This window comes from Nothoprocta perdicaria, unplaced genomic scaffold, assembly GCF_003342845.1.
Source record: "Nothoprocta perdicaria isolate Ctin4 unplaced genomic scaffold, notPer1 scaffold_43, whole genome shotgun sequence".
Lineage (NCBI taxonomy): Eukaryota > Metazoa > Chordata > Aves > Tinamiformes > Tinamidae > Nothoprocta > Nothoprocta perdicaria.
Genome location: NW_020455677.1, coordinates 1,232,843 through 1,257,363, shown reverse-complemented (window position 1 = coordinate 1,257,363; position 24,521 = coordinate 1,232,843). Strand labels below are relative to the sequence as shown.

At 38.2% G+C, this 24,521-nt stretch overlaps 1 protein-coding gene across 1 annotated transcript in view; it reads left to right on the top strand.

The window, feature by feature from the left end:
• Positions 1-24,521, top strand: part of HAAO (3-hydroxyanthranilate 3,4-dioxygenase) — a 30,052-nt gene that overhangs the window by 1,138 nt on the left and 4,393 nt on the right. Inside the window, exons 2-7 of the mRNA XM_026046278.1 lie at positions 3,138-3,216; positions 9,448-9,531; positions 10,874-10,980; positions 12,975-13,064; positions 13,802-13,845; positions 23,957-24,102. Coding sequence (XP_025902063.1) covers positions 3,138-3,216; positions 9,448-9,531; positions 10,874-10,980; positions 12,975-13,064; positions 13,802-13,845; positions 23,957-24,102 — 550 coding nt within the window. The remainder of the gene's footprint in view (positions 1-3,137; positions 3,217-9,447; positions 9,532-10,873; positions 10,981-12,974; positions 13,065-13,801; positions 13,846-23,956; positions 24,103-24,521) is intronic.

The window sequence follows — 24,521 nt, the reverse complement described above, 5'->3', positions numbered from 1 at the left end:
CACCCCTATAGAGTTGCTTACGTTGAATCTACAGCTATATATTCCATCTGAGAAAGCATGAGACTTGCATCATGTCCAATCATTTCACACTGTAGAGAATGATGAGCACTTCCCTTTGCAAGTACTTTCATTTCTTCCATTTTCAGAATTGATTTTGCAAGCATTTGGTAAATTACAGTCGTTTCAAAATCTTACCAAAGCCAGTTGTGAACACTTTGAGCATTTTACAGTATTTAAAAGAGTCTTTTTTTTTTTTTAATCAATAAGAGAAACCTTTTTTATTATTATTACTGCACTGCTCTGCCCCTTCTACCAGCACTTCTGTGCAGTCCTGAAGTAAAATCTCTCTGGAATATGAGACCTATCAGAGGTCAGAAGGTCACTGAAATCCCCAAACAGTCAGTATTGACAAGTCTTCCCGACAGACATTGCTACAAGGTACACAGAAATGAGAAACATTTTTTAATGATAAAAACTGCATAGATTTCAAAAAGAATCAATGTCTTCAATATAGCTTTTTCCTGTGAAGAAGAGGAAAATCATTTATTATATGGATTCTGAGTCTCTCACCACCTGCTACTGGTGGTAACTAAGCGTTTCCAGGATTTTTAAAAGGTTTCCTTCAATTTACTAAGAAGAGACTAATAGATTTCTAACTTTTTTTTTTCCCAAAGTCTTTGATCCTTTACATACTGAGAACAGATGTATAAAGCGATCATTGCACTGCCTTCTACATAACAAGAAGGCAACCACTTCAAAACATCCAAGTAACTTACGACCCTAAGTTTCAAAAGAGATTGAACCATCTAGATATCGCAGCAAATCAATAGGATTTTTGGTCTGAATTTGTTAGGGCTTTCAAACTTTCATTCTGTTATCCTTTATACTGTTGAGAGCATTAAAAATTTTAAAAACATTTTGGGCATTGCGTAATAAAATTGCAATTTCTGATCATCATCTGCTTTGAATTTTACCAAAGTCAAGAAAAGAATACAATGTAAGAGTTGCAATTTAATTGTATTTTAATTATGTTATCTTGCAATTTTAAAAACTTATTAGGAGTGCAGTGAATGTAAAATCAGACACCTTGCCATGGCAGATCTTTACAGTGCAGCAATGGCACTTGTAAAGCTCTTAGCATTCCAGAATATGATACCTGTGGTCATGAGATACAAAGTTCTTCATGGTCTTGAGAGGTTTTAAAAAGGTTATCTGCTGATAACATTTTCTTTCCATGATCAGGACAAAAAATAGAAGAGTTATACAAGAGTTGAAAAATAATTCAGTGATTAGTACTTCAATCTAAAAATAAAATAATGCAATCAAGCAATTTCCACCCCCCAAAAGCCTTTAGGATACTCGCCAAACTGAGTACTATTTAGCAAAGTATTCAGCATACACCTCTAAAATCACAAGGAAAAAAGTAATTTCAGTTTTCTTCCTAACATTGACTAGACAACTTTGTTTAAGAGTATGAGTAAACAAATATTCTCTTATTCTCATATTCTTGCTTGTATTTGATAGTTGGATTTTTTTTATGGTCTCATTACGTAATTTGTAATGTTAGGAATAATTAACCCATGGTTGTCTGTTATTATATAAAACTAAGCTAAATCTATAGGTAGCAATTAATGGTACTTCTGCCCAATTTTTTGGAAAAAAAAATAAGGGCAATATTTTATTTTTCAATTATTGAACTAATAAAATTAATCATTTTAATTAACTGCACAGATTTCTATTATATTAATTCCTCTTAAAAGCAGGTTGCAAAATACCCATAGATTATCTTTCTTCTACTACAGCTTTCATTTTGGTTTATATTATGAATTGTTCACTGTGCTGTGACAACTCTGACCTTCCTGCTTCATTTTAATAGAAAGGTTCCTTAATGTAGAAGCATTTCATTGTATCTTTGAAAATGAAATATTGAATCTTCATAGTACAAACAGCTGTGATTTCAGTTCCTTGCTTTAGAACGTTGGCATGAAGTGCCATAATTTTTACAGTTTTCTAGAATGAAAATGGTCAAACTAAATATTGTAATCTAATTTAATTCTTCAGGCTTTAATTTGACCTAGGAAACGTTTGTCACTGTTATTCATTACTTTTTCTTCACTAATCACTACTCAGTACCATTTAAATCAGTACCATTTAAATGCTCTTAAATGCAAACGTCATTGGGGTAGCAGAGCAAATATCCTGCAGTTCAGCATAGTTTGGTGTCTCAGTGAAGACCTACCAGGTTGGCAGGCTAGTCTTCCCTTTCTCTATGGCTTTCTATGGTCATCCCCTGTGCTGGAGGGGAGTGCAGCTCCACTGCTTCTGTACCACCATTATATTGCCCAAAAGCTCCTCACTGAGAAAAGGAGTCAACATCTGTCCCATTGAAGTAAGGTGGAGCAGATTTTTGGATCAAGAGTTAACACATCTGTCTTGTAGGGCTTTTACTATATACTGAAAAAGAAAAACTGCAACCTTCTCTATCAGAGTGCATGTCCTTGTATCTACCAGTAATCAAGGTGACATCCAGGCTTTGTGACAGCCAAGGGCTGTCATGCCAGCCATGGCATCTCTAAAGGGTTACCAGATTGAGAGAAAGGCCCTGAATTTCTTTTTCTCAATCAGTTACAACCACAAAGAAAACAGTGTAATGTTGTTTCACCTTAGCCAAACCAATACAAATGGAAGAGAAAATAGCTGAGAATTCCTACCATCAATATTGCTAGTAGTTCTATCAACAGAAAAGAACATATACATATATATATAACTTTACCTTTCTTAGCTCAGGAAGTGCTTTACCTCTACAAAATCCTTATCTGATCAGATAACATTGAAAAGGCATCTTTCCTGGTTCTCATTAGTCATTGAGGTCCCAAGTGCTTTCCACAATTGGTTAGTATCTTTGTCCCCTTCTGGGCCTGCTGAAACAGCAGCAAGGGGGTAAATGGTCTCAGGCAACCTGAAAAACACACCTAGGTCTTTTGAGTTCTCATTCAGGAGGTTGCTTGTCACTCATCCTTGTTTCACTGACTTACTGTCCTCAAGCTTTAATGAAAATTAAAATAATAATAATAATAATAATTTAAAAAGAACACTATGAGTGGAAGTATCTTTAAAATGTCATTTTTCTTTTCTAGGCATCGCTATCAATTGAATGTGATGTTTGTTGGGGGGCCGAATGAAAGGAAAGATTATCATATTGAGGAGGGAGAAGAGGTAACCTATAGACCATTCATATTTTGTTGTTTTAATTGATCTGTATGATTGAAGTGTAGGCACTTCTGATGCTACAGCAACAGATTAGCAATCAGTCGCTGAGTAGAGTGTTGTATTTATTAGAACTATTTAAATACTTAAACAGACCCATGCACCATCTGTGCTTTTCCTTTGAAATAAACACTTGATGATATCAGATTTATTTTGCTATATTTCATTTTCAACAGGAAACTAGAGAAAATGATCTGACAGCATCAAAATGTCTCATCTCAACTTCTTGTAATAACACCTTGGAAAGGAAAGGATGCTTTTAAAATCATATTTTGTTATAGAAGATCTGTATTTTGAACATGTAATTGTGAAATTCAAAAATGAAAATTAAGTATTGTGATGTTGCATTGTTCTAGATTTTTGTTCATGAAAAAATATCAGCATTTTCAGTCCTAATGAATCTCAACTTTGGTACAATGGTACCAAAGTTTGGTACCATGGTACAATAACACTTGCCACAATAAGTTTATTTTTCAAACTTGAATTTCTGAAGAGCATATCTGTATGTATTAATGTTCAGCTCACTCTTTTGTCAGACCAAAAGTCATTTTTACACAGTAATTTCAAGCCCCAAATATAGGAATCCTGTCAACAAGTCAGATCACAAAGACCCACAATCCTTTTGCAAATTTAGTTGCTGGGATCCTACTGCTATTGTTCTGACAAAGAGTTGGTTCAGAAAAGAACATTAATTTTAGGGTTGCTTATATCTATCTGTTCGATCTGTTTGGGCAAGTGCAGGGTCCTGCACTTGGGGAGGAATAACCCTGGACACCAGTACAGATTAGGGGTGGACCTGCTGGAGAGCAGCCCCACAGAGAGGGACCTGCGTGTCATGGTGGACGACAAGTTGACCATGAGACAGCAGTGTGCCCTGGTGGCCAAGAAGGCCAACGGGATCCTGGGGTGCATTAAGAAGAGCGTCTCCAGCAGGTCGAGGGAAGTGATCATCCCCCTCTACTCAGCCCTGGTGAGGCCACATCTGGAGTACTGCGTCCAGTTCTGGGCTCCCCAGTACAAGAGGGATGTGGAGCTGCTGGAGTCCAGCGCAGGGCTACCAGGATGATCAGAGGCCTGGAACATCTGCCCTGTGAGCAAAGGCTGAGAGAGCTGGGCCTGTTCAGCCTGGAGAAGAGGAGGCTGAGGGGGGACCTGATCAGCGTGTATAAATACCTCAAGGGAGAGAGTGAGGAGGAGGGGGGCGGCCTCTTTTCAGTGGTGGGCAGGGATAGGACTAGAGGAAATGGCTTCAAACTGAAGCATCGGAAGTTCCACAGGAACTTAAGGAAGCATTTCTTCACTGTGAGGGTGACAAAGCACTGGCACAGGCTGCCCAGAGAGGTGGTGGAGTCTCCTTCTTTGGAGATCTTTAAAACCCGCTTGGACGCAGCCCTGTGCCACGTGCTCTAGGTGACCCTGCGTGTGCAGGGCGGGGTTGGACTCGATGACCTCTGAGGTCCCTTCCAACCTTGAGCATTCTATGATTCTATGAACCACTTTTTTCAAGCCTGTGAGCACACACACAGTTTATCACGTCTCCTATAGCACAAGTAACCTGGTGTTTTTCAGTTTGCAGTTCAGTTGTAGAGCCAAGGACTTAGGAAGGTCCCAAACTTCCACAGCTGATCCAGGTTCTCTATCATGATCTTTGACTGTTTCTCTCATAAATACACCACAAGTGGGAGTTAGCTCCACTTTCTGACAAATCACCAGCTTGGATGAAGACTGACTCCTTCCTCTAGCTTATGCTACTCTCTATTCAGCGTGGATGGAGAACCTTGACCATAGTGAATTTATTCTCCTTTCATATTGTATGGAAGTAGGGGAAGGAGTGGACAGGATGAGTGTTCCAGTAGGTGGTATTGTAGTGCCAATTTTGCAGCTAAAAACTTGAAACATTCAGCAAAGCAAGAGAAAATTTTGCTCCTTTACATTTTTAAAAACACACACACACATACACACACCCCAAAAAAAAAGAAATCTGTTAAAACTCTTTAAACATTCTTAATCAAAACAAAGGCTGTATTACAGAGCTGTAAGAGCGGTGATCCCTTCATCTCAGAGTGAGCTTGCACCTTCAGAAATAAGTTTGTGGCATAGAATTGTTGGGGTGAGTCTTGGCTATTCAACAGCTTTCACAGGTGATTCATGTAAATGAGCAGAAAAAAGCTTCCCCCACACCACACACACACACGGTTTTCTCTGCTTTACTTCCTCCCAGACTTGCCGTCGAGACTCCTGATGGCTAAGAAACCTTTTGATGGGAACGGGGGAGATTTGTTTTTCTGTGCTCGTAAGATCAGTTACTGCTGAAGTCTGGAGAGCACCCAGCCTACTCCCACGCCCGAATGTGATTTGCTCTGCAAATTAATTTAGTGCTTAACAACCTGACAGGCAATACAAGCCAATGACAAGCAACATGCCAAGTCAGAGCCAAATCCCACAAGGGGCTGAGCAATCCCAAATTCCACTTTTAGAAGCACCACTCCAAGTACACTGCAAATTGCAGATAACTTTAGGGGTCCTTGCAAGCGCACAGCCAGGGGGGCGCTCAGCCACTGCATCAAGGCAGCGTTTGATGTCAAAGGTGTATCTAAATTAACAAGCTCTACACTACAGTGCTGCGCAGAAAATAGACTTATATTTTAATTGGAATAAGCAATCCAGTTAGAGTGGCTGAGCTGCGCTCCTTCCATGCTTCCTTACTCCATTAGGATCCACGTATCTATATAAAAGACCCAATTTAGCTCACACAACCTTAACATGACAGGGATGATACTGCTCTTTTTAGAGCAGTATTTGTACTTTTTACCCCAGTGAAATGATCTGAGCAAGATAAGCAACCTCAGCTACTCTTCCACTAAAGAGAACAGTGAACTCCCACCTCTCTACATCACCGCTGTTTTCTTCTGGAAGGACCAGTCAAAGCGTAACTGGGTGAAATTCCCCTCTACAGACTTCAGCACTGGCCATACTGCCTTTCAGTGTCTGGTTTAAAGCCTGATGCATACGGGTGAAGTAGACCCAGGGAGGGGAATGCAATTCTACAATAAAGCGTATTTAAGGAGGGAGGAACTGGGACAAAAAAGAATAAACTGTCTCAGTCTTGAGAGGCTGGCAGTTGGTTTTCAGAGGGATGTTTGCAGCTTTTAATGGAGGTATTCAGCATGCAGCAATTTTGAAAATTTTATGTTTCGTATAAAGAATTCTGTGTGGCTTAGAGCCTCTAGAAGTCAGATGAGAATTAATAAGAAGAGGAAGTTTTAGTGTAATGGCAATAACAGGAAGGTGCCACATAATAAATAAGAAAGAGCTAGAAGACAGACAAGAGTCTGGGAGAAAAAAAGGAAGAAAAAAAAGAAAGTGTAATAAAGGCCAAGAAAATACTTATCAATAAGCATATTTCGTAATAAAAGGGCTTAAAATACTTCTGATCAAATAATTTCTTTCTTCAGCCACATACTTCATCCAGAAAGAGAAATCCTGCCTGATTCTGACTGTTAGGCAGTAGTACAAATTGTAGGCTTTTTCTGCAAGGCTACATCTATTACATGCAGCAAGAAGCATTATACCATTAAGAAAATACTAACAGAGTGAAAATATTATACAGATTTCCTCAACTTCTAGTCCTACCAGGAAGAACAGATACTAAATCCATTACCCCTATAAAAACAGACCAACTAGGAAAGCTCATTTTCAGGTAGCATGAAATCAGCTCCCACTGCCTTACTTGCTATATACTCGTGCACAAAAACACATATAGATATATAGGTCTACACACACACACACCAGTGCTTCTTTACTCAGATCTGTTTTTGCACGGGGTTACTTAGGGAACAAGTCAGATTTGCTCAGGTGCAAAGCTCAGCCAGAATTTAGAAAATAACACCATTCACATAGGAGACAATTGAGTGCTGCATTACAGGGTTGTCCTAGGAAGCAGGCACAGGCTGTCACTCACTGAAGCATTAAACAGTTGATAGTTTTCTTAGTAAAATTTCAGTGTATAATATAAGCACAGCAGTGGATTGCATAATTAGCGCCATTTGTATACATAACTGACATCACATAATTTATGGATGACTGAAACACTCAGATATTTTCCAAAAAAAAAAAATTAAAAAGCTTGGAAGAATACACTGTAATTTACAGCGAAAGGTAGTATTTACATTCAGACAGAAAACACGTGTTGGCAATTTGCAGCCCACCTCATTCCTCCTTTCCAACTACAAAACAATTCTTTTAATTCAGTATTCAGCGTTGTGTTAAGAATCTTTCCTTGAGACGGGGATGTTTTGCTCCTGAGATGAACGGCCCTCCCCCTCCAGACTTTTATTACCGGAGAGATGCTTATCTGTGGGATTCCTGGTCACAAGCAGCATAAAAATCTCCCTGTGTTGTTAGAGCCTCATCCTTTCCCCCATCAACACGCCTGTGCAAGTGCTCAGTAATTGCACTCCCAGTCATTACAGTAGTTATGGGGTGTATATACCGCTGCAAAACCCCGTACTTCAGAACGGATCTTTCATTTTCTGCACTGCCAGTGCCTTATTACCAGTAGCCTGTGTGATAATCAGATGTGCCAGGATCTTATGTTCTTAGGCAAGATGACTCTTCTCGAAAGGAAAGAGAGAGCAATTCTCCACTTAAATCACTTCTGCTGTCCAGCGAGCAGGCAGCCTTGCCCAAGATACTCTGTAATGAGGGCCACTATAGCAGTTTATAGTCATTCATTCACTAGCACCAAAGAAAATAACAGGAAAAGAACACAGGAAAATGAAGTGCAAGGAGAATAAATAGCCTGACACGGTGGCCATCTGGACAAGAGTTATATTTATCCCTGGTGATGCCCCTGACACAAGATGAACCTCTTTGCTCATGTGAGGGCTCTCAGCATGAGCTCTTTCCCAGTTCATCATCTTCAGCTCTCTCAGCTGTTCCTTCCTTGGGCAACATATTTATTCTTGTGTTCATAAAGGTGTTCCACGAGTTCTCCGGTATTGATCTATAAATCAATATTTCCAAGTTGCTTTGCAAATAACTCTGATTTCAAAAATGATTCACCTTTCTTAATGTTGGAAAAAAAGTGTAATTCAGGATTTGTATAAACTTGATTTGGTGCTGTTTTCCTTCACTTCCTTATATTTGCTTCATTTCCAGTTTTCTAAAATTGTAGTGGGTGACTATAATTAAAATAATTTTCCTTACAGTTCTAGTTATGAATTGATTCTTGGGCAATTTTGGCTGCATTAGCACTTACACGAATTAACCTTTTTGAATTCTAGACAGGACACAGAAAGCATCCAAAAGCTTGGCAGAGAGTGGCAGAATAGGAAAAGTAAATTCGACTTTTTAAAGTAGTATTGCTCTGTTTTATATTGAATGAGAAGAAAAGGACCTGTTTACAAGTAAATAGGTCCAAAAAGGACCTGTTTACAAGTAATAGCACCATTCTGCCTTGAAATGAAAAGGTCCTCCTGAGGGTGTCTGGGATCATATACACAGGGAATAACAGGACTGCAAAAAGGTTACTGAAGAAAGAATTAGGGGTTCAGTGGTTCTGTCCTTATGTAAGCTTAAACCATAATCCTGTTACATACGCAGTAAGAAGAGGAGCAGCTGGTGCAGGCTTCAGAAGTATCCACAAAAATAAAGCAGACCAGCTTCTAAACGGACAGCAATTCCCAAATGGGAAAGAAGTATTAAAAAGGAAAACACACACCCAAAAAAACCTGGGCATATCAGGAGCATAGCTAGAATACTGACATTTAATTTCACTGAATGTAACAGTGAAGATCCTGCTACAACCAAACTGAAAAAAGACAAATGAAATTTCAAGGGCAGTATATGAATGTCTTAGCCAGAATGTCCCAGCCCTACAGCGAAATCTCCTGGAATAAAGACAGTGGAATGGGTTTGCACTGGTTCACAGAGAGCTCTTCAAGCAGTTGGGGACCACCAGGATAGATTTCCTAATGTATGGAAATAATGGAGGCAATACATAATTAGTAATATTTTCAAAAGCAGCTGAGGTTGTTAGAAAAAAAGCCAGTGTAAATACTAAGAGTCATAGAGTAAATGCCTGTGAGATTTTCATAAGCTGAATATGAATTGGAAATATACGCTACATGGACAGTTTGGGAGCAGTTGCTTTAATGTCAACTTTTCTTGTTCCCTCAGTTATTTTACCAAGTGAAAGGAGATATGTGTTTGAAGATAATTGAAAATGGGAACCACAGAGACATTGTCATCCGAGAAGGGGAGGTAAAACAGGGTATTTTTTTGCTCTTGCTCTTGCTGTTGTCATAGGTATGTTAAAGGAGTGTTCCCTGAATTAATTCAAGATCAGTTTCATTACAGCTGTGAGAGAAATGGTATCAGGATAAAAAAAGAATGGAGTCTTGAATTCAGTATAGCAAATTCCACGTCACTAAGAGCAAACTACAATTCAATATTTCAGTGAATAAGCATCCCAACTTCTGAAGCCACCTTATAAAAAACGATACTCAGTAAATACATGGTAAATACTTACTACCACCACCACTCCATTAGATAAGCTGCTTAGAACTTAGAAATTTAAAGATTTTGTTAGCGATGTGGCTAAGTTATGTAGCTGTGAGGACCTTGTTTAGTCCTCACAGCTAGCCTTCACAACACAATCGTTTAAAACAACAATTTATGTAAAAAAAAATGTATCCTGCTGTATTCAGTCTAGTGTTTAACCATTTTTTCTATATTGGAAGACTTCCTAAAGCATATATTTCAGTGCTGCTAACAAAAGTCTTGCTAGACATTTCATTTGAGTGCAAGTAGTTACTACAAGATATTAGATATGCTACTGCCACCACTCATTATTACTGTCACTAGCTTGAACTGCCTTCAGCCTCTGAAGGGATTAAGTACTAGCCGTAATGAGGCTAGCTTTTAAAAGGACGCACATGCACTAGACTGAATAGCTTGGTGTCACTAAAAGAAGTATATGACCTTTTCAACGAAGAAAAAAACGAATCTAACATTTCAAATCAGCAAACGCTGAAATTCTGCTAATACCCTTCACGCTTCCAAAGTGCATCCATCTGAGATCTTGGCACGTACCACAAATATTAATGAAAGGGAACGCACAGTGTCCTTAGTGGGAAGACTGGCAGTAGCCGCAGTGAGGCGTTAGCCAGGGCTTGCTGCGTTGGAGGGATATGCATGGGCAACTGGTTTAGAAATCTTAAGCTGGCAACAAACTTTCTGTTAATTTCTCCTACTCAGAAATTCCAGTACATTTCTAGATTCCATGTAGAATAACTGGCTGGATTTTACTCATGTCTAGCAAAGACCATGAAACTCTGAGGATTGCCCTTGCTGCTTCAGAATCACAGCCAATAGCTAAACCCATGACTTGTATTTGTGGAGCAGCGGCCCGAGAGCTACGAACAGCATCTAGTACCAACAGGGGCACAGTTAGGCAGGAGCAACAAACACAGAATTAATGAGGAGGAGGGAAAACATGGGTGGTTCTGCAGAGGATTTGGCAGGGAAGAAGGGCAGAGGAACAACCCAACGATCAGTGACCAACTAACACAAGTTCCTTCTTGTTTCTTTTCTGTCTGGACAGATGTTTCTCCTTCCCGCTAGGATCCCTCATTCCCCTCAGCGATATGCAAACACCGTGGGTCTTGTCATCGAGAGGGAAAGATTGAAGACAGAAATTGATGGGCTCAGGTGAGGTAAAAAGTGTTGGCTAATCCATCAGGATTCATAATTTCTCTACAATACTAAGTTTTATTTTCCTGATCATTAATCAGATTTGTGCCACCAATTCTGCAGTAATTTTGTCTGCACACGTAACTTAGCTGTATGCACATAAACAGCTCCTTTAGCATTTGGTTTAGTCACACAAAGAACATGCTGATATGTACACTGGGATCACAGCTATGTGCCTATGTGCTGCCTACTACTACCACCTTAAAATTTTAAATCCTGGAGTTGGGCAACAACACAGTTCAAAAATACTGTCTGTATCAGTTCTGGCAAGCAGAACATTGATTTCTATGTAAGTACTAAAAACAAAAAGATGAAGAAGAGCTTCCTTGACAAGTACATAGAACACTAAAAACAAAACTCAATTTTCTTAACACTAACCCCTCTACACTGTATGCACTTCCACCTAGATTTATTGCCTTCTGAAAATGATGTCTTCAAATAAATATTTTAGTGGGAGCAGAGCTGAGCCTTATTCTGTAGTCTTACAGTATTTTTAAACCTAAGAAGGCAGGTCACAGCAATGACAACTGAGTTAGTTAGAAAAGCTCTGTGGGTATTACCTGGATAGGGCTGACCAGAGTGAGTTTACAGATATTCCTGTCACCTATAAAGGCTCAAAGTCACAATTATATCTCTAGTATAGCATTTTTTTTGGATACAGTTTTTATCTTTTCATGGGACGTGTCACAGCAGTCAGACCATGAATATGCAGAGCTAGAAAAATGTTTTTATATTCAAAGAGTCTAAAAAAAGAAACAAGAAACTGAGAAAGGGACCATTCAGAAAGTCACTCCCAGCCAGCTGCATCAAAGCCCATTTCATTATTCTGTTATTTATCATACCTACCTATATCAGTCCCCAAAATGCCAATTATGGCACAAGTGAAAACTAAAGAGCCTGTTTCAAAGATTTTCAGTAATTCCATACTTCATGTAAAAACATACACACCTTATAAAAAATGCACTAAATGATACTAGCTCAAAACTGTTTAGATTTTACTTTTGTGATTGGATTCTTTACTGCCTAGTTAGCTACAAAGCCCTCCTAAAGCCTTTCCTAAAGCCCTTCCCCATCTGAGACATTTATAACATTCATCTTCTCTGTAGATTCTCTGGGGCTCAAAATTTGTGCTCACATTCCATATTGGAAGCAGTCGCTCTTTTACCCAACTAGCCCATTTTTGTGAACTTCAGAAACTGGGGAGATCATAAAAAGTTTCTAGACAATATTGATAAGGACACACAAGAATACGTTATGAAAATGAATATGAATACATATATAAACACACACACATTCACAGTATAATCATAAGCCTTATTTTTCTGCTTGAAATATAAATTCCAGTCACTTAGACCCAAGGGAGACATAGGACTTACTTGCAATCACTTGCAATGTGACTGATGTTCCTCGCCTGTTGCTGAAGTTGTATTTTCTTGATCTCTAGGTAAATTTCACTTTACCATTCCATAAATTACAGCAAGCTTGATCTGTTGATCTCAACACTATTTATTTATTATGAAATAAAAAGTGAAGCAATAGGTTCCCCTGCAGAGAAGCAAGCTAAATGACACTTCACAAAGAACCTTCCAACCTTTCACAAGGAAGCCGCAGTTTGACTGCGACTGTGAATGGGCAAGAAGCAAGTGACAAGTGAGAGCTGGCAGTGCCACAGCATCATGGCCCAACTCACTTTCCAAGACTGAATCCTGAAAGTTTGTTGGAGGGATTTGGTGATTTACCCATGGTTGCTCAGCAGAATTAACAGGGCCTATATAGACATTTAAGCACTCCACTCACATGTCAGCTATGAGAAGAAAAAACAGCCTCCTTAAAAACAAATGTAGATAAAGTAGCATGTTATTTCCACATTTGCATACATCAAGTAGCTATTTTCTTCAAACTCTCCCATCAGTTAGTTAATAAAAAGAACAACTAATGTTTTTATTTCTTAGATACTATGTTGGAGAATCAACTGATGTCCTCTTTGAAAAATGGTTTCACTGTGAAGATCTTGGCACTCAACTTGCACCGATAATTCGAGAGTAAGCTTTTTTCTTCATAAACTCCAAAAGAATGATTAAAATTATCTAATAGGTCTCTCTAAATCTGTAACTACTTAATTTTCTATTTTGCTATATTTTACATACACTTGTTAATTAGTATTCTACAAACTGTTAATCATATCTTGTATACCTCAAATTCATTAGATCAGTTTAAAAAAAAATAAAAAATAAAAATCAAGTGTTCTCTGCATCTATTTGGAACACATCTTATGAACAAGTAGGAGTATGTTGCAGCTAAACATAACAATAATTACAGGAAAATTTAACACTAATTTGTTTCCAAGTTAACTAGGTAGAGCACTAAACTGCATTAGAGCTTCTCTGGATTTCATTGCATTCTTCTTTCTTGACTCTTATTGCTTACTTAACTATTTTTAAACCATATTATTCATGCATAATCATGGTCAAGGCAAATTTGCTAGATACTGTGAAAAACAGCTGCTTTGCAGGAAATGTCATCAATTATCTGGCTGGTTTATTGTTTTAAGTGGTTGCTAAAGGTGAAGAAGGGCTTATACAAGCAGTATAACACCAGAATAGAAAATCATATAGGGACATGAATTTTGATTTTTGTGACTTTTAACCTCTGTCTGCAGGTGAGATCTGGCCTGCATACATTTTCAGCATAAATCTTAATGGTGAGCACTGATGCTTAATCTCTAATTTACAGAACATGAACATGACTTTTAAGCCATGCTTAATGTTTATTATTTCAGGTTTTTCAATTCAAGACAGTATCAAACTGGAAAACCAAATCCAGGTAATGTAAATTAATTTCACAGTTGGAACAATGATTATCTGTCTGATTGGACAGTAATGATTCTGTTCACATAAAATGGCTTGAAGTTCCTTTTTTTTCCCCCTCTCCGATTATGTAAGTGAAAATTACTTTAGAAAGTAATTTCTTTCATTTCCCCATCCAAAACCAAATTCTATACACATAATTACCAAAAGCATCTGACTGTTCAAATGAAGACATCATAACAAGCTATCAGGTAACTGTACAGTATGAAATCTCAGTATCTCTATGCTTATCCTATGCCATTCAAGTCTTGTACAAATAAATTTCAATTCCTGACTATGCATAATGAGATTTTAGTTGAGATGACTCTATATATTAGATATTTACTTGTACTCATTAACCTGTAACTGTACACAGTGATCTGCTCTTCAAAAGAAAGGATACTTGTGCAACAACACATGCCAGTAGTTCACGTGTGCCCTGATCCATCTAATATTTAATTTCTATGCTCCTTCACTATTTTTATTTTGTCCTATTTGTGGATAGTGATTGCAAATTCCATACTGGAGTAGATATTCAGATTATAGCTCTACACTTGAGTTCGTTGCTCAGGTATAGAAGACATGGGCAAAAGTGACTATTATAAAGACAGCTAATTTATTGGAATCTTTGCATAGGGGAATGCTCATGTGGGGAATGAAATCTCACAAAGCGGATGATTGCTCTCTGGATGGCAATGGAAGTAACTGTTGCAAGGGTCATTGCAATGGAGCGTTTCATGACACTGGGCGAGACTCTCCCAAACTGTTGTTCTCCTGAAATCCTATATTCCTGTTGGCCTGTAATCCTGTGTGAACTTTCATCATATGCATGATCCACTGCTATTGAATAACGTTAATTACATAGAAAATATCTCCCAAAGGCTTAACTATGTACAAAAGACTGCCACCACAGGAATGGTTGGTGCTGAGTATTTATGTGTGTCCTATTAGGGTACAATTAAGTCAGTTCCACTGCAGGAACCACCTGTACAGTCTGAGAGCCAGATCCTTAATCAATGCATGGGAATGTACAAATTGAGCAGGAGCTACCTGCTGGATCTCTGAGGTTCCCACCTGGAGAGCTCCTGCACCACTTAGTCAAACACTTTGTTGGGAAGGCCACAAGTCCAGCCCTCGCCAGGTCTCTTGTTTCATATCACTCTGTTCTCAGTGACTAACAGGGCAGTTCACATGGGAGAACCCCCAGAAAATGAGAGGCTTGGGTGCACACACAACACAGCGCCGATACTCAGCTACACTACAATTATAACTATAGCACAACATTTGAATTTCATTTTCAATCCCACTATTAATTTAAATTTCATAGCTCTATGCCACAAGCTAAATAAATATTTTTGTTCCCTGAGTTCTTGAGATCAGTTATCCTCAACCTTCATATTAATTTCAGAATTTCTATTTATGACCATTTTGATGACAAAAGGCCTAATGAAACATTACTACAACATTTATCCCACTGATGATCACCATGAAAACTTCACAGTCTACACAGTTATCCAGTCTCTATCACTATTGGAACAAAGCTGGTATCCAAATCACAGCAAGCTTTCCTGTGTGAATAGCATCCTTTAAACTAGACTAAAAAATCCTCATCAAAGTGAAGTAAGTGTTTACAAAAGAGTCCTGTGCAGATAGCACCAACTTTGGGCATCTTGTCTTTGCCTAACTAGCAAATTAACTTACCAGTTAATTACCAGCTCAGTTTCTCAGGAAGAAAAGCCTTTTCCTTACTAAGATCTTACTCTTTTATCTTACTCTTTTTTTACATTCACTATCACAAACGTTTATTCTGGTCTAAGCTTTTGAGGCCTTCTGTGAGATTAAAGCTACCATCTCACCCGCCTGAGATAACCATGACTCTGGGTGAAGCACCAGATTAGCACCCGATCTAGGTGACCTGGGAGAGATGCTTTGCTATCCCAAGAGCAAAGGAAAAATAAATGTTTTCATCTGCTTTTAACCCAGTTTTTGAGGGGCACTGGAGTCTTATTGGGATGTCAGGGGACTGCTTTAGGGCAGCTACTGCCTCTCCAATGTCTAGCACAGGAAGTCTAATTTCAGATGAGGCCTCTAGATGCTGCTGTAATAATAATAATAAAAAAGCCTCTCGTACATACTATCCTTGTTCAACTATCCTTGATTTCCAATAAATGTCCCTCAGCAATCTAAGCTGAAAGCTGATATGTTAGGAACAAATGAATTACATCAGTGTTGAGAAAAGAGGAAAACAACAATTTATATTGTCAATATCTTCACAAAGGAACAGAACTAAAAACAGACCTGACAGTCAGAAATTATGATACATCTTTAACACTCTTCACACAAAACTTGAAAAAATTCTTATTGATAAATCCAGTAAAAAATCTTTTTTTTTTTTTTAAGGCTTTTTAATAAAGCTGAAAGAAGATTTTTGTTTGTTTTTAAACAAGAGAAAAACAAAATGGCAAATAAATGTACTTATTCTGCTCAGGGTTGATTACATCTTTTTCCCTCGAATGGCTTCCTCCTTGGATTAGCCTCCAAGTTTACACCACAAATATTTGAAATGCTCTTGGCTTAACTCTTGCCATAACTCTTAAAACAAGCAAAAGACCGTAAAAATATATATATATACACACACACATATATGTGTGTGTTTGGCAGGATTTCAGCTTGGGGAATCGCTCCATTTTTCCAATTTTCATTTCTCATGGACAATAATAAGCTCAAAATCACAGTGGTGCCCTGTACACAGGAAGAAGTTTTAATTGCAGAAGTTTTAGCTAACAGCTCCTTTAACTGCCAGTGAAACTTATGTATTTAATCAAATGGAGTTTGACTGAGATATGAGCAAGCTAGTAACATGTTCTTCCCGGAGCCATACCCCGCTGGTAGAGAAATAACACCTTAGATTTATTCCCTCAAGCAGTTCTCTTTTTCTCCTTAAGAAGCAGCGTTTAAAAAGCAGCATGGGACTTGTAAAGTGTAACAAGCCATCGCCAGTTACTAATATTCAGATGTGTCTTGAGTGAAACATCAAGACTCAAGCTGGCAGAGGGATGGATTTCAGACTGTTTCTATTCCGTAAATCCAGAATCCCATCAGTTTTAAAGCAAAACACGGTCAGCTTCATCCCTGCTCCTTTTGGAGAGAAATGGAATAAAGCTTAAGAAAAACATCTTTAAAGAAATCCTTGATTGGAGCTCACTCACAGTTATAAATGGAATCAATCAAGTTCATTTTTCTTTTTTAATCATCTCTCCTCTCCCCTTTAGCCAAAATACATGAAAATACATGAAAATACATTTCAAAATACATGAAAAAGCAGCACTAGCTAATACAAGATACATTTTTAGGAGAGTGACTCAAGTGCAATCAGAAATACAGTCAGAAACGTATTTCGCATAGAAGTTTTATGCAAGGCATAAATTAGAATTATATCTATCTAATATAGATATTAGAATTATTTTTAATAAACTTGCCCTTCTTTCATCACTAAGGTTGAACTGAGTATCTTTGAAACATGGAAAACTTAAGGTAGGGGCTCTTTGGTTTGTTTATTTTATTTTCCACAATTTTTGACATGAGGAATCACAGCTATTAAAACAAATCTTGCTACTTCAGTTGAACTAGACTGATAGTAAGGTTCTTTCAAGGTTTCTATTTCACCACAATTTAATAGATAACATCAGAGACATTCAAATACACTTCAGACAGACAGAAACCCCAGTTTGATAAGCAGTGATGCCAGAACCTTATGTATAAAAGGATCCAAAAGTTCAGAATTTTATCCCTGCCAGTGCTCACTGAGATAATCCAGGCTTCTTTTACTTAAAATTTGAAGGGAGAGAGGAGGTGGAAGGAGTATGAGAAAAAGACTGTTCTTAAGTTAGACATTTTTCCTAAAATGCTCTTTGAGAACATTTAGATACTTGTTTCCAGTTTGAGGAACAAGGGATGAAGTCTCTTCGATTTCAGTAAATCACAAAAACTTCTTTTTTTTTTTTAAACAGGAAAAGCAGAATGTCTTTTTTTTATTATTATTTTAACCACATTAATTAATCCACTTAACCATCACTAAGCAATTATATCCTAATATGAATCATTTAACCCCCATAAAAACTTTATCACTAGTGCGCCTATAGGAATTTAACAGAAACGCCAGTCCTGTAGTGAAGAGCTGAGACCAACCAGGTAGGCCACCCGCTACCTAAATGCCCATGAGAGCAGCAGCCACCAAACAAATCAACAAAAACACCAACAAAATCCTAAGACACAAAAATGTAACCCTTGCAATATTCCCAGCTGGGCATCCTCACAGAGAGGAGGAACACAAACTCATTGCTGAGAACTCTTCACCATGGGAACGTGGCCACTACTGACCTTCAGTACATTATATATATAATAAACCTGTCAGGGAAGGTGGAAGAAATGCCATATTAAAGTATTTTCCTTTTCTGATAAGACTTCAGTAAAATAAAATAATAAAAAAAGAACATTTTTAACAGATGTAAAGCTCAGAGCAGTTTCTCGGTAGGTATGTCTTCTCTAATAAGGTAGCTTCTTTTTTCCTTCTGCTCTTCTCAAATGTTCCCCAGACAGCAACATCTGAAACAGAGAGCTCACTAATGGAGTCAGCCTGACATTTTCACTAGTGTTTCCAGGGCTATTTAATAGTAAGAGCTCACACATAAGCTGTTCAAAGCCTTGCTGGACCTCATAAATGCAGGGAGGTCTCACAGCACTCATTATAATGAAGTACCCTATTCCTCTTTCATGGAAGAGGGGAGGCTCTGAGACAATTACTGAATTTCTCACTGCCATAAAAATGAAAGATTCAGAAACAGAAGCTAGAGTTCCCAATTTTAGTACTGTGCTCTGATCACTAGCCAATTTTTCCCTTGATACAATTTAGCATTCTTAATTGCAATGACATAGCTATTACCATAAAGAGCATTTGCAAAAAATGATGGCCTAAATCTTGCAATTTGGCTGCTCTAAAGTACTCCCTTTCTTCTGAGTGGTTATGTCTCCTTTTGGAAAAGATTCTTTTATTTTTTAAATGATAAAAATGTTTTTCAAACTTTCTACATCAAACTTCTCTGTTTCAATTAGGAAAAAAAAAGTGTTTAGTTACCACCATAGATTTAATGACAGAAAGAAAAATGTACAAAGAAATAATTAGATGGACAATTCATAAATTCACAGTTATGCCAGTTCTTAGGGCATACTACAGAAACAAATACAGACACACACGGAAAGCTATAATTACAGCAAGAAGGTGCATTTTCAGCACCCCACTCAACAACAGCTAAAGGGGCAAACTGCCCCCCCAAAGCAATCAGTCATTTTTCAATACCTTTGCATAGAATGAGGTTAACTTTTTTGGGGTTTTGGCAGAGTGCCTAAAACTATGTCCTTCAGTCCACAGGAAAGTATGTTTTAATTTATTTGATTTGTGGACATGTTAAGTTCCTACTGGTCTCATTGACATTCTTGCTAACGTTGAGAAAGGAGTGGGGCTTTTCATACAAATTACTCAGGTCTATCTGGGAAAAACATCCCAGGGTCGGTATTATTGCTAGAATTGGCAATTAAACCTGAAACTGTGCAAAACTGTCATTGCAGAACTACTCATTATGATATAGGATCCTTTACAAAGTGAAAGGCATGATTACAGAGTGGATAAAAAGAAACAGCTATACAGTTCTAAAAAGGTATGTGAGCTCCTTGCTCCCAGTCTACATCATTTTATACTGTTAAAGGACAAGCACAAAACAAGGCTTAAGTGCCCCACTTTGGATAAGGATGTCTTCTTTCACAGAGGGAGACAGCATTCACTGAGATATGCTCAAGTCCTATTTAAGAGATGAGGCCACAGCATGAGGGACAGACTGAGGCAGTTCTGTGTCTTAGACTGGAGGGGCTTTCCTAATGAGCAGGGGCATATAATGCCATTTAAAGATTTAAAAAAAAATAAAAATAAAATCCATCTCTACAGTGCTCCCTGCAAAGGATGGCATGCCACTGAAAAACAGTATTTTTCATAAAGCCAACTTGTAATCTATTTTATATCTGGCAGTATTTCAAGGCAGTATATTTTGTGTGCTTTACTGTTTTCCTTCACAACAAGTTTCAAAGAAACAAGGTTTGCAAGATAGCTAACAACATTCCTCAACAAAAGACGTTCTCCTTTCAAACTCTTCTTCTGCATCTGTTTTTAGAGCATTATACCTACAACAACATATTGCAGAGCATGCTGCTGAACAGTAAGAGTTCAAGAGTGGGTGTGAAAATCTAGCTTTTAGGACTAGTGGAACATGAGGTCAAAATGTAGATCCTTTTAAAAGCCCTAAGGGGGCTGGTCTGGAGGGAGGCATCTACCTGCAGAGCCGGACAGGCCTGCTGCAATGTTCTGGCTTCAGAATTTAATATATTTTCTTTTCTAAAATTTTATTAACGGCAGTCAAGTTTGAGGCACCAGTCCAATCTCTCTTTTTTTTTTTTTTAATCTAGATTACTCAATTTGTTTTGGATGGGATCTTATGAAACTCACAGCTTGCAATCCACAGATTTCAAAACTGCGGGTTTTGCTGCATCTGCACTCAAAAAGCCTAGCACCAGGGCCATTTGTAATTTCTGTAAATGTGGCCGTGCTTCCACAACATATGAAACCAACCTAAGGCATGCTGTGTACTGCTGATCATGCTATGATGGCTCACGCGTGTTGCTGAGGAGATGCACAAAAAAAGCAGCATGTCTAATCTCATTTTGTAAGTCAAGGAGGTAGATGGGAGCAACAAGGGATTTGGGAGACAAGGGGGAGACTGGAAGGAGAAAGGAAGAATGGAGAGAAGCGAGTTGCTCTGGCATACAAAAGTAGGTATTGGGTGAGTTTGAAGATAGCAGGGCTCAAGAAATGCATTGGGAAAAAGATGGGAGGACCTGAACTCTGAGACAAAAAAGGACCCTACTCAGGAGGTCAGGAAGGGGAAACTGCCGCATGGTTTGAGTGAGCAATACTCCCACAGATACCTGGCAGGTTAGCGGCCACACTCTTCTAACCATCCAGTTTACGGATGTCAGAAACACATCCTCGGCCTCGGGGGCGGCTCGGCGCGGGCCTGCCCGCGCTCGCTGCTGCGCCGCTGCAGGCCGCTCCCTCACACCCGTTCTTGCACAGCTCCTTATTCCGAATCCGAACAGGCGCCACCGTTTAGCTGAAACTCGCTTCCCCTAAAAAGCCTAATTTCCTTTTACTGAATGCATTTTTAAAGTAATTTTTAAAAGGTGATAGATTTTTCAACTTAACATTATATCGTCACATTCTTATTTAAAGAGTTATAAAAGCTATAAAGCATACCCTGCTCTGGTATGAATATTTAATAGTAATGAACTACAAAAATGGACCGAACTCTTTAAATGGATCTCCTGAACAGAATCAACATGTAAGATAATATTAGATTTGATGTTCCACCTAATGAGCTATCACTTGGACATAAGGTAGTTAGCTAAAAGCTTGGTATACTTAGAATTGGTATCCTCTTACATTTTCCTAGCATATTTTACTATTATTATTATAGCTATAAAATAGCTATTATTATTAGCAAAATATAAGCCACTAGGCTGATAAGAAATACTTAGTCCTTTTGGAAGCACCTGGCTTGTGACTCCAGGGTCATTAGTGTATCACCGGTCAAGTAAGCACTATTAATATTAGAATCACCAATAAGCTAAAACTCCATCATAGTCTGAGACTAGGCATAAGTACAAAATGACTACTGTTTCTCAAAAAGAATTTATAATCTGGATAAAGCAACTGTCCATCCTTACTTGAAAGTAAACAAAACAGTTGTAAAGTCCATGTACATCACAGGCAAAGATGACTGCAGGCCCTATAGGAAGTGTAGGATGTAGTCTACTTTGCAAAGTACAAACATTTAAGGCCAATGCAATGTAAGCCAGTCCTATGCAATGGGGTAACTGTGATCGGGATGGCTGCAGTTGGAGAACACTAGAGTGGAGAAAACTAGTTTACAAAGGAAAAACATGTATTCGGAATAAATGACAGAAAGTAAGATACAGACCAAGCAGTTTATAGCTCTTTTCTGTTGTTAGTTTTGTGTTACTTTTTGCTCAGAGGAAACAAGTGTTGTAATTTTTTTCGACTCTGAACTTCGTACAATATATAAGGAGCCCTCTTAGTTCTGCCTGCCTAAAACAGCACAATTTCCAACCTGGAGACGCAACGTGTTGCTAGCTATTCTGCAATACGTGGGAACAGGGCTTATTTCTTAGCCCGACGCTTAATTCTTAGCTTGTGGGAAAATGCCCTGCCTTGACGATATGTACACAGGATATCCATTGCATCCAAGTGTGTCTTACCCTACAGAGGGCTTTGTACCCCCATCATCTCAGCTGGGACAACACATATTGTACTTCAAAGCTGTATTAACAGGCAATTTTCTAGTATTCCAAAAGGCTTTTCTAAATTCAAGAATGACTCATTTTATTCTCATAACAGAGTGAGATCTGCCATCTTCATATTGCTTCAGAAGGTGGAGATTTTTACAATTAATGAAATAAAACACTAAAGAAGCAAAATCAATGGGAGCACTGATTGCACTGAATACGTTCTGGTACAATATCTTCATTTTTTCCATTCTTCTACAGTGGGTGAATATGTATCATAATAGTATTTTAGATCTTTAATATCTGTTCCTACCAAAAAAAAAAAAAAAAGGTTTGAATGAAGTTTTGATATATTTGAGTATATCCGTAATTTAAGGGAAAAGGTGGAAAAATACTTCTAATTACCTCCAAAACAGGTTTGATGGCTCTGTGAAAGCTGAAATAAAAGAAACTCAGGCACACTGCAATGTGAAAAGAAATCACTCTAATCTACAACCTTAACAGTATTTTTTAGTGTTATCTAATAATAATCAAAAAAATATCATCAGATTAGGTGTTGAATATTTGAATTAAATAATATTAGAACAAGATGCCTTTTTCAAAAAAAAAGCTCAATAGGAAAATGTTTGCAAACAAAGAGATTCTTTTTGCTGAAGATACAGCATGAGCCATCCATGAAAGAGGCAATGCTGAAATAAACAGTTTGCTGTAACCTGTTCACTGCTTCCATCTAATTTAATATAATGAAAAGCTCTAAATGACAAAACTCCTTTCTACAACTAAAGTGGTTAGCATTTCATTCAGACCATCTGGAAAAAAAATGCAGATAATTGGTGCATTGATCTATTAAACAGCACAAACTGATGCTGGTGCAACCAGTGCCTTGCATGTGCTCACCTCTCTCACACACTGTTCAAAGACCACATGCAAAAAGATATTCCAAGAAAACCTATAAAATGCTAAATTCAAAACACTGCACAAAAAACAAAAGGGGGGGGGAAAGATCCCATGAGTCCACTGGTACTTCAATAAAATTTGTTTTATTATTGAGACTAAGACTGGGTGGAGACTAAGACTTGGTTGCAAGTTTTTGACCTCAGTGACTTTGGGAGACAGGTATCTAGTGAACTTTTCTGCATCTAATTGGCATCATTACTCGAAATAACTCTGGGGACATTCCCTATGGCTGCTCAGAACAAACCACCTGGGACCCCCAAGGTGACTGCGCTGTCCTTGCCCCCTTGTGTGGGCTGTTGAATGACAGAAGATTATTTCATAAAGCAGCAATGCACGGCACAAATCTTTAATTTCACTACCTATATTGAAAGTGCCTTCATCCCTCCAGCTTTTTTTCCAAGTAAATCAGTTACAAAGGAGAATCATTGGAAATTAAATCCAGATGCTACTTCAGATGCTACCACAAAAAAAGACCTCCTATTAAATTTAAGGTTGTGATAACCTATTTATTTCACTGTGGTCAATGAAGCCTTTAGAAAATTAAAAAATATCCACAGAAATAAAACACCAGTCAGTATGGAATGTGTGACAGATCTAGAGTAACCTGGTTCTGTGGACCTGATTTCACTTCCATGGGGATATGTCAGGGTGACAGCAAAGCCATTCAGCAACCAAAGGTCAAGTGAGAACAAATTTCTGTTATGTCTCTGCTTTGTTTATAGATGAGCTGCTGAAAGAAACACCTTTCCCACTCAATCCCACTTCTGTTATGGAGCCCTTTTCCTTTCAAAGCTGGTTAAATGGTCATCGTGGAGAAATAAAGGAGAAGCAATCCTTAAGTGTGTTTGAAGACACCTTTGAAACAGAGGTAGGAGCATTTAGTTTCTCTGAGAGCAAGTTTTTTAACAGTGCAGAGGTCAGGTGCTTTATGCATAGAATGACTGACTCCAGGCCTAAAACAACCGTTTTAGGTCATCCACAGATAAAATTATTGTCCCTATGCATCCTATAGAAAACTGTATCTCCCTGCAAATTCAGCCATTGCCTAGCCTGACTTTCAGGAGTGCTGGTCTCCAGCCACTGTTATATATTAGACCACATTAGGACAAGGAGACTCCTATATTGGATACTTATGTTTAAAGAATCAGTTTGAACCTTATTTTGGTTTATTTTCTTTTGGATTTAAATAAGGCATCTTTGCTCCCCCTTTCTGTACTTCCTGAATTAGAAATACTTGTAATATTTACATCATGCTGGTATGTTTGACTTCCTTCATGTCTGAGCAGC